The sequence below is a fragment of the Sus scrofa genome, chromosome 3 (assembly GCF_000003025.6).
Source record: "Sus scrofa isolate TJ Tabasco breed Duroc chromosome 3, Sscrofa11.1, whole genome shotgun sequence".
NCBI classification, from domain to species: domain Eukaryota; kingdom Metazoa; phylum Chordata; class Mammalia; order Artiodactyla; family Suidae; genus Sus; species Sus scrofa.
Window position 1 is genome coordinate 132163221 of NC_010445.4, and position 13630 is coordinate 132176850.

Below are 13630 nucleotides of genomic sequence, written 5' to 3' on the forward strand. Positions count from 1 at the left end.
CGAACCACGTCCCGTCTCCGTGGATGGGGCGCCCCAGTGCGTCGCAGTGCTGAGCAGGAGCCATCGGGGTGTCTCCAGACCCCGGAGGAACCCAGACACGGATGGAAGCCGTGCTCTGTCTTTCCCACCTGGGCTCTGAACACCGTTGCCTGGCTTCTGCCCTTTCCAAGCTCCGTGCAAGCACGGGCAGCTGCGGCCCATCGCAGGTGGCCATCGGAGGAGAAGCTGGCGTGTCAGGGTCAAACTTTAACTTGGTTTCGCACGCGGACGACTTCCCCTCTTCCGCTGCTGGCGGTGCGGAGCCTGTCGTCAAAGGACGGCTGTTGTTCCTGCTCCGTGTGCTGATTTCTCAGTACTTACGGACCAGTTCACAAAACCACTCACCCCACACCGCCTCGGCCTGTCGCCTCTGAGTGGGCCAGTTCCCTAATGGCCTGGACTTCCGCCCAAAATGTCCACGTGTGAGGGTGTCTGAGGGCTTCTCTTGATCCCGAGGAAGGACGCTGAGCTGGCTCACGTCTGGGTCACTGCGGGCAAGGCCACGGTCACGCTGCAGTCACGGGCAGCTGCGCCTTCCTTCTGGCCTTTGCCCAGGAAATTCCCGTACTGTCATCTCAAGCTTCCTTGCCTCTGTTGGCACCAAACACACACACGCCGGCAACCCGGGGGCCGGGCCGGCTTCTGTTCCTTGGAGGACGGTCCGCTGATTCTGGTCCCAGCGAGGGAGGTGAGGAGGCGGCAGAGGAAACGTCAGGAGCAGGCGACCCAAGGCTCCGCCTGTCTCTCACCTCCCTGACCCGTCCCTCCTCCCACCCTGTGACACGGGGCAGCGAAACCGAAAAAGTATAAACCCTGAACCACAAACCCACTTATTCCTTCTAATTTCGTACCTTCTGGATGATAACGCTGTCCTTCCTTTTGATGTAAATATTGGCCAGAAATCCTCCATTTTAACATGTGTGCCTCCACTGAATTCGCCAACACTAAAAAGCAGAGAGTGCCGTATTTGGGGAAGCATTTTAAGTTGTTAGAGTGGCTTCTGAACGCTGTTCAGGGGACTGTGACCCATGATTTCTGATTCTCGCCCACCTCCCCGAGCAGGTGTGTATGAGGCGAAAGCTCCTGAGTCTGAACCACGCCAGGGAAGCAGCGCCCCCCGTGGTGAGGCTGTGCCTGCGGGTCCAGATCGCACTCCCCCAGGAGGCGGTGACGGCGTTTGGCCCGCACACGTGGTTTTGCAGAAGCCTGTGGCTTCCCTCCCTTCCTCCCAGACTTCCTCCCTGTCCCCCAGCTTCAGCTGCTGCCTGCTGCCCGCCTACCCTCCCTGGTGCTGCCGCCAGCTAGTGGGTGACTGCAGGCTGGGCAGCAGGTGAGAGGCAGGGCCCGGCTCATGGATGAGGTGGGAATTCCATCCCGAGAAGTTGGGGAGTGGCCGGGGGAGGCGGGGGTTGCTGCCCGAGGCGGTGACCGTGGCCGGAGGCCCCTCCTGCCCTGACCCTGCAGAGGGAGAGCGCGTGAGACGCGGGTTGGGGCGCTGGGGGGCGGGCGCAGGTGGGCCCTCGCCGTCCTAGGACCCGCGTCCAGCCCTCCTGGGGCAGTGCCAGGGCCTGAGGGGCTGTCCAGCATCCAAAGGCCTGAAGGGATCTCCTGACAAGTGACCTCTGGCTGTAGCTGGTACTCCGTTCACTTGTCGAAGGCCCAGCCTGACAAAAGGGCACTTTGCGGGGGTGGGGAGGGGGGAATCAAATAAGAGAATAGCTCCTGCTTCCAGATGTAACGTTACCTGTCACAGGATAACCACTGCCCTCTCGTCGTGACTCACTCCGATGGCTTTTGTTGGTTCAAAGTCAACTTCTTCAACTCAAGACTTTAGAAAACCATTTAAAGCTCCTAAGAAAACCTCTTTTTTATTTAAAACGAACACTGGGCCACAGCCTCCATACCCCTTCGGTGACAGGTTCTCTCCAGGCTGCAGCCGGGGGCTATTTCAGAGGCTTCACAGGCATGAGTGAAGAGGGGCCAGGCTTGCCGAGCTAGACTGGCCATGTTCCCCCGAAAGCTCGAGGGAGCTGCTGAAGGAAGGCCCCCGGGAGCTCCCACGTGCCTGTGCCCCGGGGCCCTTGCCCGTCCTGGCCCCTCGGCCTGGAACACCTGCCCCAACCCTTCTTTAAACCTGGAGCCCGCGGCTTTCCTATAGACCTCAACGCGCGTCCCGACTCCTCCAGGAAGCCGCCCTGCTTCCCGGAAGGTTAGCGGCCCTGGTCCTGACGCGGGTCAGCTTGTGCCCCAGTTCCTTAAAGGCCAGCCTTCCATCCCCACGTCCCAGGACAGGTACCAGAGTCGGGAAAGGCCGCATCCACGGAACGCGACCCGCATTTTCTCCATCACGTCCCTCCTGTCACGTGGGCCCTGGGACACGCTGGGCGGATGTGTTAGCCTCGGGGGAATCTGTCCAAGGGCAGGAGCCAGCTTGGAGTGATGACGCGCCCCCCAGGGGCCCGCCTGCGCCAGGTGGGGGGGCCTCACCCCCGGGCCTCTGCTTACCTGGCGGGGGAAGGCAGGGCCAGGGCGCAGCCACGCACCTGTGATTCTCCTGAGACCTTGTGATTCTCCTGCAGACGTTTCTCAGGTCGTCTGCCTCCCTGGACGCTTGCATCTCAGGGGTCAGACGCGCTGGCGCCCTTCCTTCCCGGGAGCCAGCCATCGCCCCTCCCAGAATTCTTTCTGAAATAGGCATGGAGGTGTCCTGCCCTGCTCCGGCGCCAGTCACAGCCGTCTGTCCCCCGGGGGCGGCTGTGACCCTCCCAGTTGGTCCCGGCCCCTGCGACCCCCCACTTTCCCTGCAGCCCAAGCCCCCTCTTCTCCGCCAAGCCCCTCTTCAGTGTCCCACTTTGCTCTCGCCACCTCCCAGTCCCCCCTCTTCCCAGGAAGTGGACTCCCCACGTGTTCACACTCCGGTCCACCCAAGCGTCTCCACCTCAGCAAGCTCTGTGCCCTCCTGTAGGTGAAGCATCCTCGTGCGGCTTTGCTTCCTCCTGCATCGGCACCGGCCACTCTTACGTATCACTGGGAAGTTCCTCCTTGGGGTCTGCCCTGGCGTCACCGCCCCCTTCCTGAAGTCCTGCTTTTATGAAGTCCGGCCCAGTCTTACACGCACAGGGACACCCCGTTAAGGGGTGTGGAGCTCCCTGGATGAGCTCGGTTTTCAGTACATGGATTTCATTTCTCTGCACACAGGGGTGCTAAGTAAGTACCTGTCGGCTCGGGAGCCGTCAGGGCTCTACTGAGAATCCGGATTCACTCAATTCCTTCCGAGAGCAGACCCCCAACTGCCCCTTCTGAGAGCAGACCCCCAACTGTCCCTTCTGAGAGCAGACGCCCAACTGTCCCTTCTGAGAGCAGACGCCCGACTGTCCCTTCTGAGAGTAGACCCACGCTGTCCCCTTCCGAGAGCAGACTCACGCTGCCCCTTCTGAGAGCAGACCCCCAACTGTCCCTTCTGAGAGCAGACCCCCAACTGTCCCTTCTGAGAGCAGACCCATGCTGCCCCTTCTGAGAGCAGACCCACGCTGTCCCCTTCTGAGAGTAGACCCACGCTGTCCCCTTCTGAGAGTAGACCCACGCTGTCCCCTTCCGAGAGCAGACCCACGCTGTCCCCATCCACAAGGGCACCTGGCAGAGCCACTGCCATCTAACTACAGGCTTCCTCCCCGAATTCTGACCTTTCTCGTCACAAACGGTGGAGGTTGTGGACGGTGTGTACAGGCTGTTTGACGCTGTCCACGCCTTCTGCCCGGAACGCGGCTCCGGCCCCGCTGGACAGGGCGAGGGCTCGCATCCCAGGTTGGGGTCTGATCCGAGGAGCTGCCGTCGCTCCTGCTCACCTCGCGCCAGCTCCTCTGAGGCCGTGAGGCATCGCTCCTGCGACGCGGTTTCCCTGTGTGTAAATTACTCCCACGTGGAAGCATTTGGTGCACAAACGCGCACGCACAGCTCACCAGCTCAGCCGTGTGTGCCCGGGGCTTCGACAGGGAGTGTGGATGGGGTGTGTTCAGGGCCCTGCAGCTAAGCTGCCACGTGGTGCCCTCGGGCAGGCGGCATCTGTGAGAGCATGTCACAAGGGTCCCTCCCTCACGGAACCGTGTGTGGGCCAGGCAGGGCGTAGACGGACACACTCTGTGCCTCCACCCGCAGGCTGTAGGTGGGCACACAGGCCTGGGCCCGGGTCCCTGGAAGGCATCCTGGCAGCCCAAGGTGGATGCAGTCATACGCCAGGCCCCAACCCCGTGAGAGCAGCCTGGGTGAGCGCGTGCTTCTGTGGCGCCCCCTCCTCCCCTGGAACTCCGCCATCAGGTGGAACGATTCCACTCAGGGAGGAGCCAGACGCGATACAGGTGCGGTCTCTCGCAGACCTAAGCGCGGTCCTGTATGTTCTTGGTACAAAGTACAACTCGGATGGACCCAGACGTGTCCTACCCAAGGCCTGGCCCTGGGGGCCCTGCACGGCCAAGGTCTGGCTTGGTTTGTTTTTCTTTTTGCTTTTTTTTAGGGCTGAACCCATATGGAGGTTCCCAGGGTAGGCGTCAGATTGGAGCGACAGCTGCCGGCCTACGCCACAGCCATGCGGGATCCTTAACCCACTGAACGGAGCCAGGGATCGAACCTGCCTCCTCACGGGTCCTAGTTGGGCTTGTTACTGCTGAGCCACGACAGAAACTCCCTGGCTTGTTATTTTTCAATAACCCCTGTGGAGGGAGCCGGAGGAAGACACTGCCCCTAAATTGCCAGCGGGAGACGCGCTGACGCCCCCCTCTCTCCCCAGATGGAGGTGGACGCGGAGGAGAAGCGGCATCGCACACGGTCCAAAGGGGTTCGAGGTATGTCCCGCTTCCCGGCGCTGGGTCGCCGGGGGTCACCTTCGTCCTGCTGAGGCTGTGACTGCAGGTTCTGGTGACTGAAACCATTGCACAGCCCCAACGTGCAGTTACATCTGCTGGGCACGTGCTGAGGGCTTAGGCCTGGGATGCGGGCTCTCAGTAGCTCTGAGGAAACGGAGGCGGGAGGAGCCCTGATACGCAGGGGGCTTGGCCACAAAGACCAGGTAGATGGGCCGTCAAAAGCTTCCCGTCAAGTGAGAAAACCAGACCCCTCCAGTGAGTGCGCGTAGCCCCTTCCCGTGTGGGGGCGGGGGCGGGGGCTCCCGGACCTCCTTCCCACACGCACCTGCCGTCTGGGGCCTGTCCTGTGCTTTCCCGTCCTGTGTGCCCTTGAGGCGCTACTGGGGCAGGCGCCCCGTCTCCATCCTGCACCCCGGGCAGCTGTCCGTGACGGCTGGCTGGCTGCAGCAGCCTTTGCTCACCCGCCGGGCAGGCGGTGTGTTCTGCTTCAGCCGGCCTTGACACCACCCTCGTGGTCCTTTTCTGGGGAGGAGAGGTTCTCGCGATAGATGGCAGATTTGTGTCTGTTTTTCTGTCTCCGCAGTTCCCGTGGAGCCAGCCATCCAGGAGCTGTTCAGGTCAGTGCTCGCCAACGCCAAGACGCAGCCCCGTCACTGGTTCAGAGACCCTCGCCTCCTGTCGGGAGGTTGCATGCCCCCAGTCCCCTGCCTGTCTGTCTCTCTGTCTGCCTGTGTCCCCACCTTCCTTCCGACACTGCACAGGCCTGGCCGGTCGGGGGGCACCTGCCCAGCCCCTGAGTGACTCACCCTCTCCTGTTGCAGCTGTCCCACCCCTGGCTGTGACGGCAGTGGCCACGTCAGCGGAAAATATGCAAGACACAGAAGGTAAGGCCGATCTTGCACGCGCTGTGCTCTCTGAGGGGCTCGAGGGCAGAGTGGGGACCGATCTCCATCTCGGGGAACAGCGAGCTGTGCTTCCTCATGGGACGAGGACTCGTCTGGGTCCCTCAGCCATCCCCCCTCCCCCTCGCAGGCAGAATTTACTGTGGACCAGCCTTCCACGCCTCCCACGTGCTGGCTGGGGTCTCCCCCTGCTCAGCGGGAGGCGGCTTCCTCCTTCCCCAGCTCAGGGTGGTAAACCCCTGGTGGTCAAGGTCCAGATCTTTCGGTGGGGAGGTGGCTGGTCCGGAAGGGGAAGCCCACGCCTGGCCTGGGCAGGCGGCTGTGGACAGCGGGAGGGCGCATTCCACACAATCCCGCTCCCAGGTATTTGGGGCTGAGATGCTGCTGCTCAGAAATCTCGGGATGTCAGGTCCGTGACAGCGGGAGCGCCTGGGGCTCAAAGGCACCTCAGCAAGATCGCATCCGTCCCCGAGACGTGCCGGTGCGTCCTCAGGGTCCCCTCCCACGGACCCTCCCCGAGCTACCAGGGCAGCCTCGCCCTCCAGTGCAAGGTTCAGGTTGTCGTGAGTTAGAGAAGTGTGCAGGCTCTGACGTGTTTTCAGCTGATCTCCAGAGACGAGGCAGTGAAGACTGAGGTGTTCGGCCCAAGCCATCAGGACCGAGGCCCAGGGAGCCAAGCTTAGACGTCGGGCGGGACACCCAGCCCTGCCCTTCCTTCTCTGCCTTCCGCTTTGCTTCCTCCTCCCCGGACTCTGGGGTTGGGTGAACTCAGCAGCTCTTTTGCTCGCCCCGTAGTAAAACCACGGGATGACTTAGGAGCTACCAGCCTCCCCACGCTAGCGTTTAGGGGCAGGGGCTTTTCCGTGGGCTCCGCGATGAGATGGTGTCATAGCAAAGGAATGACAGGCCGTTGCCGAGAGAGCTTTGTGATTTAAATTACTGTAACTTCTTATAGTTTTATTTTTATGGAGTAAAATAGGAAATTACTGATTTATGCGATTTAAGTAAGTGGGTTTTAAAGTATTTATTTCATGAAGGAGACTCTGTGTAAGTTCTTTTGGAAACTCCCGTTTTAAAAAGCCCTTTTGCCTATGTTTACAGTGGAAAGCAAGTTGGCCAACACGAGCGAGTATTTCCCCTACCCCTCTCTTGATGGGTCCGTAGTTAAACTCGATTGCATTGCTACGGGAAGGAATGATTAAATCTGGCTAAAAAGTTCAAATCAGGTGTCAGCTAGTTTTCATTAGATGTCATAACCACACTTCTGCAGGGGGAAAAAATCATGAAATTGCCGAGATTTTTGGAGGTGTCTGTATTCCTGCTGCAGGTGCACCGTGGAGCTGGGGGCCCGGGGCCGGCGGAGGGTGAGGGGGGGTCTCCTCGGCTCCCCTTCCCCGCTTAGCAAAGGGTGAGGAGACTCAGGCTGGGAGCAGCGTGGAGACAGCCTGCTCCACCTCCTCCGAGACGCGATGCTGCTGTGAGCCCAGAGCACCCTGAGTCCGGGAGAGAAGGAGACAGGACGCTAGAGGGGGTTCACAGGAAAGCCAAGCTGCAAAATGTTGCAACAAAAATAAGTTTAATTTTTTAAATTTAAGATAACATTATTTTTTTACCATGATGCATAGTGTAGGCTATTATTGGAACTCGGGGTTCCCATTGTTCTAATAGGGAGAGTGAGTCAGGGGCTCACGGTTGGTCCCAGTGTCCCCTCTGCCAGTAATGACCAGAAGCCTTTGGGCAAATTCTTTAACGTGGGTTGACTTCAATTTTCTCCATTTTAAAATGAGAAAGTTGCAGACTTTGGCAGGCAAAACTCATTACCATTCAAAACTTGGGTCACAGACAAGCCTCCCCTACCAGGGGTCTCGCTGAGACGTCAGGTGAGGCTTTCTAGGTCTGATTTCTCCGTGTCTGTCTGAAAGGGTCATTTTGAACTAAGGTGTGACTTTTGAATTTCTCAGATTGAAAACAGGCTCCTTATAGGAGTTCCCGTTGTGGCTCAGTGGGTTGAGAATAATCACCATGAGGATTTGGGTTCACTCCCTGGCCTTACTCAGTGGGTTAAGGATCCCATGCTGCCGTGAGCCGCAGTGTAGGTCTCAGATGCAGCTCTGAATCGACCCCTAGCCTGGGAACCTCCCTATGCTGTGGATGCGGCTGTAAAAAGAAAAAAAAATTTGAGAAATAGGCATTAAAGTTACGGATGATTTTGTCCTTGAGCTAAAGATAATCTCTTCATACTGTTTGTGTTACTAGTTCACAAACATTTTGAGGAGTCTCTACCGTGGTTCAGCAGAAATGAGCCTGACTCATGAGGATGCAGGTTTGATCCCTGGCCTCACTCAGTGGGTCAAGGACCCAACGTTGCCATGAGCTGTGGTGTAGGTTGCAGGCAGGGCTCAGATCCCACATTACCGAGGCTGTGTGTAGGCTGGCAGCTGCAGCTCCAGTCCGACCCCTGGCCTGGGAACTTTCATCATGTGCTGCAGGTGCAGCCTGAAAGAAAAAAAAAAAAAACCAGTCTGAGATGGCTGATAAGCACGTGGACAGCTTCTCCATTAAAAGTTAAATCAAAGAGACACAGTAGGAAAAACGTAAAGGAAATGAGAACAGTTTTACCAGGGGCTTCCTACAGGAGGCCCCTGAGTTCCGGGGCGCTGGCAGTCCTGGTACAAATGGACGGATGATAAGCCCACGGCCGGATGCGGGTGTCCCCCCAGGTCCCCAGACAGACCCCCGCCCCCGCTCTGACCATAACGCGGCCTCCTCCCTGCCCAGGCAACGTCTTTGCACCCGATGTGTGTGATCAGGGCCTGGCTCTCGCCAGCCTCTGCCTTCAGAAGCAGCATCAGGACCCAGACAGGAATCTGGCGGGTTTTGTTTTTCAAATTAAACTTTATATTATTAGCACAGAGGTGTGGCAGAACAGCGCGCATCTGCCCTCAGGCCGGAAGCAATCCTCCTCTGGTGAATAAAATCCCAGAAGGTGAATTCGGTCCTTTCCGTGCACAGCGCCTCTGACCTCTTCTTCCACTGGCGTCTTGAGCCTTTTCGCCCCTGGCTCTGCTCCCCCGCTGCTCCGAGCAGCGGGCTTCCTAATGGTCCTCCCAGGCACTGAACGCCCGTGGGCGCCGCCAACGCGGGGGCCGCCGCAGGGCTTCCTTTGCAGACGCAAAGCAACCCTCAGCCTCGATCAGTCCAGAGCGTGGCTCCTGGACGCGCACATACGGGAAGGGAAGGCCCCGGATTCCCGCCGGGCCCCGCCCTGGACCGCCCTCCCCGGCGCAGGCGCACTTGCGACCTGTGCGGGTCCAAAAGCCGTGGGGGAGAAGCCGCCTTTTCCCCGTGGAGGAGCCGGCAGGGAGCGGGCCGCGTCACTCTCCTGTAATTGTTTTCGTTTAGTTCAAGTGCCTGAGGAAGAGATTGGCTGTTAATCCGGGGAATTACGTGAATGGATGCGAACCCAAATATGGGGCATCAAACGCCTCCAGAAAAATCCCTTGAATGCTTGCCTGAGAGTGAACGTTCTAGGACCTTCCATTCACAAGTTTTCCTCCCCAGGTTGACCTGAGAGATTGTTTGTGTTAGAGGCACAGTGCGACCTGATGTTAAAAACGGGCAAATGCACAGACACTGAGTCATTCTCAAAGCCGCGGCCAGCTTAGTGTTCTCAAATCTTCTTAAGACTTAGCCAATAAAAGTTAGAGCTAGGGATAGTACAAGGTATTCATGTTCATTACAGATTAATAAATATTAGACAAAGTGGAGGCTATGAATTTTAGCCTTTCTCGTAATGGTCATGCACATGCTGGGCCATTTGGAATTAACTGGATTTGCTTACCTTTTCCTGAACGGGCAGTTGGTATAAGCCTCCAATGAAAGAGAAAGGGGGGACGGTGGGGAGACAGGGACAGAGGTCTGGGGGGATTAAAGTGCCCAAGGAGGATTGCTTCTTCACATCGTCTGGTGTGTGAGTCCTCTGAATTGACTTCTGAAATTGAATGGATTTTATTGACATTTACCCTTCAGTGCTACTTTTTAAGCTATTGTTTGTGGAGCACAGAGTTCTGGTGAAATACTTGACCTGAAATCTAGCTTTCCAGCCTCGTAACCAGCAACAACCACCCACAAGCCAGGTGATGGCTTTGGGTTTATATTTAAATCCCTCTCAATTTAGAAAACTCAGAGTCAAATCAATTTTATCTTGAAGCTTCAAAATCAAAAGCTCCAAATGGTAGAGTTCTTTTTGATTAGAAAACCATTGGGTTCTCTCTGGCTGGTGGTGCATGTTCCTTCCGATTTTTCTGTTTCCTACACCTTCGCACCCACCGGAGTGACTGCCACGGCGGCGGCCGCAGCTGAGTAATTGCCTGTCTTCATGGGAGCTTGTTCTGGAGCTGGAGCGAGGGCTTCCTGATGCCCGCGCCCTCATTTGGATTCTGCCAGCAGCCTGGGGGCTGTATTATTCATGCCTTGACACAGAGCGCTCACTAAAAGCCTTGGAACAGAGCCAGGCACTGGTAGGGAGAGTGGAGCACGGCAACTGCTACCGAGAGGAGCAGCTATAATCAAAAGAGAAAGAGAGGAAGAGCCAGGGAGGAAGAAAGAGGGAGAAACAGGGATCCCTGCTCCTCCCTTTTACTGCTTTCACACGGACAGAATTTTCATTTGCATTAAAATAAAAACCCTGAAAATAATTGCATTTTTTCTAAGCACGCTTGAAAGTTTAACACAATTTTCCACATTTAATTGCAAAGCTGATTTTAATTAGTAGGACCCCGCCTGTGAGAAATGAAGATCCACTTGGGTGCGTGGAAACACTGCAGCGTCTGCTGAACGCGCTAATTAATGTGTGGCCGCCGAGCAGCCGGGCACACAGGGTCCTTGGTGGAGAATTCTGTGCACGCAGCCCCCCCGGCCGGGGAGCTGTGCTTGACTTCAGGAATCCGCACCGATAAACAACTCCCCTTCTTCTTTATGAGGCGTCATTGTGCATCGCCCCATCCATCAACCTGACAGCACACCCGCCCTCTTTACGACGCGCCTCTGACATTGTAAATCAGGAGGTAGGGCACAGCTCTTCCAACATCAACCCAATAGCTCGCACAGGGCCACCGAGAGCCGAAACACCGAGATCCAGGGACTTCTCTGTGTGCAGTGGGGTTCAGAGCAAGTGGGTTTCCCAGACTGACCCCCGCTCCCTGCCTGTGAGTAATCAAATGTGTGCAAACACAAAATTCGGGCACCGTCTTTCTGGACTGTGGTGGCACTTAACCTGCTTTGCCGTAATAAATTCTCTATTTCAAAGAAAAAAAAAAAAGCTTCCCGGCATTATCCCAAGAGCACAATTTGCCCGCCTCCATCTAGGGCACGTCTGCCCCAGTGGGCGGCTAGCTCTCCGGCCCTGGACCCATTTGCCAACGTAATTTAGACGACAATGTGATCAGCTCGGTGCATTTAAAACTGCAGTTAAAGCAGATGATGCATTTCAGGGGGTGTTTTTGACATTTGAAAAAATTGTGTGCTTTTCGCATCACTCCATATTCAAAGGGAAGGAGTGTGGGTGTTCTCAGGTGGGGACCCCACGCAGAAAGTGCACATACAGGGAGTCCCCGGCACCCATGGTCTGTCCTGGTGAAGACGAGACTTAGCGATTGTAACCTTGGCCTCGTTGCTTGACTAATGATTGCAAATATCTGAACATGGCTTTGAAACATGGACAGAACGTACAGCACAAATCGTGTGGGTACAGATACCATCTGGGTTTGCTTGCTCTGACAACCACTGTCTGTGCCAGGATCGTAGCAGGTCCACTTTTCGAGTAGCTGTGGGAAGGAGGGGGCCCTGAGGGTGAGGGGAGGGGGGCTGGTCCCCTGAGTGATGAGGGTGAGGGGAGGGGGGCTGGTCCCCTGAGTGATGAGGGTGAGGGGAGGGGGGCTGGTCCCCTGAGCGATGAGGAGGGTGGGGGCCTGGTCCCCTGAGCAATGGGGAGGGTGGAGGTAGGGAGCTGGCTCCAGACGGGCAGGTCAGGCAACTCCTGAGGCAGGTCCCAGTGTCTCACACCCCTCGGCCTGGAAAGGTGCCCCCAAGTCAGCAGCTGCTGGACCGTCCAGGCGCCCCATCCACCGAGGGGAGTGGTCCAGTACTCAGAGGCATGAGGGGGGGGTGCGGTCAGAGCCCCTTAGCCCATCGTCGGGAGTCCAGGCAGCAGTGCCAGGTGCCTGGATCTGCAGTCAGAACCAGTGACCAGGGCCAGTCCAAGCTGAGCCCAGTCCCCGGGCCGTGTCAGAGGACAGGCAGATGGCCTTACGTGCACACCTGGAGGAGCCCAGGGGTCAGGGGGACGACCGCAGTCCTGCTGACGTGGGAAGGGGGTGCTTGTCCTGCTTCTTGGAACTTTCGTCCTGAAGAGAAGACAGCGCTCCCAGGGCGGTACCCCGAGGAGTGAGTGAACCCCAAGTCCAGAACCATCTACGCAGTGCAGTTGGCAGAAGGCTTAGCAGAAAGGAGAGCAGCCTGAGCTGTGCTGTTGCCTGATGAGGTTGTAGTGGCTTCTTCGGAAGCAGTTTCTGGGCGACTTCATTTCCAGCTGCGGAATAACTGAAAACCCACCTCAGACTGATGTGAATGGCACAGAATGAACCCTCCACGTGAACTGGGACGCCATCCCTGCCGGGCCTCCTGCCCCACCCCCCAACCAGGCCTCAGCCTGGGCTGCCTGCGGGGGCCCCAGCGTCCGGAGGAGGTGAGAGGGGGGCAGGTCCAGAAGCTCCCCCACCACAGCCGGGGGAGGCAGGAGGAACTTCTGAGACACCACCCACACCATCCTCGGCTCTGGGGTTGCAGTGGGTCCAGCCTGGGCTGAGCACCTCCTGACTGCGAGCCCCGCCCTGGACTGGAGGTGGGGCCAGCTCCCCGCAGGCCACTGGCTGGGCTTCTCCAAAGCAGGTCAGCCTCACCTGGAACTTCCCAGAAAGGCCACCTCCTGGCTACACAGTCACCCCAGACCTGGCGAATCAGAAGCTGGGGGAGGGGCCCGCTGTCCTTTTCTTCCGACCCTGGGGTTCTGATGCTCCCCCCGTGTGAGGTCACTGCCCCTGAAGACACAAGCCTATGTGCATGAAGGGCAGACACCTGCTCTACCAGGGTTTGCAGGTAACAGGAGGACGGGTGCGTCCGGTGGACAACCGGAGAACAAAGCAGGTGCACGAATCTGGAAATCCACGGGAGGACGCAGAGGGCACAGACAGCACCTTGTCTCCAAGTCCCTTTGCGCCCAGGGTCGCCTGGGCTCTGCTGTAGTGTCCGCTCCCTGCCGAGACCCACCTTTGGAGCGTCTAAGCCACACCTGGGCTTTACGAGTGGGAGCCTGAAGCAGCTCCGCCTCGCAGACTGCAGGCCCCGCAGGAGGGTCCCCAGAAGCCCAAGCGTGCCCCCAACATTCCTGCCCCCAGCTTCACTTCTGGGTCTCCAGGAGCCAGGGGACAGTCGTCTTCCACTTCACTCCGTCCACAGCCTGGACTGTCACGAACCTGCCAGTAGAGGAAAACGAGCACACCCTGACCGTGTGTCCACTGAAGGACTGGATGGCCTCTTTGAACCAGGTGCGGGCTGTGGATCCTGGGTCAGGGCTCCGCCCTGTCCTGAGTGGGGGCCTCTTGCAGAGCTGATGCAGGGCTCCAGGTCACACAGCAGGTGGCTGCTCTGAGCCTCCAGCCAGCCCCTTCCTGTTCATGTCCCCTTGGGCCAACGAGGCTCTGTGGTCCCCTGGCCGTCTGCCCTGAGCAGAGCACACAGATAACGAAGGGCCCAAGCGGCTGAAAGAAAACC

The 13630-nt window shown here is 58.0% G+C and overlaps 1 protein-coding gene across 41 annotated transcripts in view; it reads left to right on the forward strand.

Annotated features, from left to right (window-relative positions):
• MYT1L (myelin transcription factor 1 like) overlaps positions 1–13630 on the forward strand; it is a 365957-nt gene that overhangs the window by 235162 nt on the left and 117165 nt on the right. For all 41 annotated transcript variants that reach the window (XM_021087911.1, XM_021087915.1, XM_021087912.1 and 38 more), the window contains 3 exons: positions 4823–4877; positions 5482–5515; positions 5720–5782. In XM_021087911.1, coding sequence (XP_020943570.1) covers positions 4823–4877; positions 5482–5515; positions 5720–5782 — 152 coding nt within the window. The remainder of the gene's footprint in view (positions 1–4822; positions 4878–5481; positions 5516–5719; positions 5783–13630) is intronic.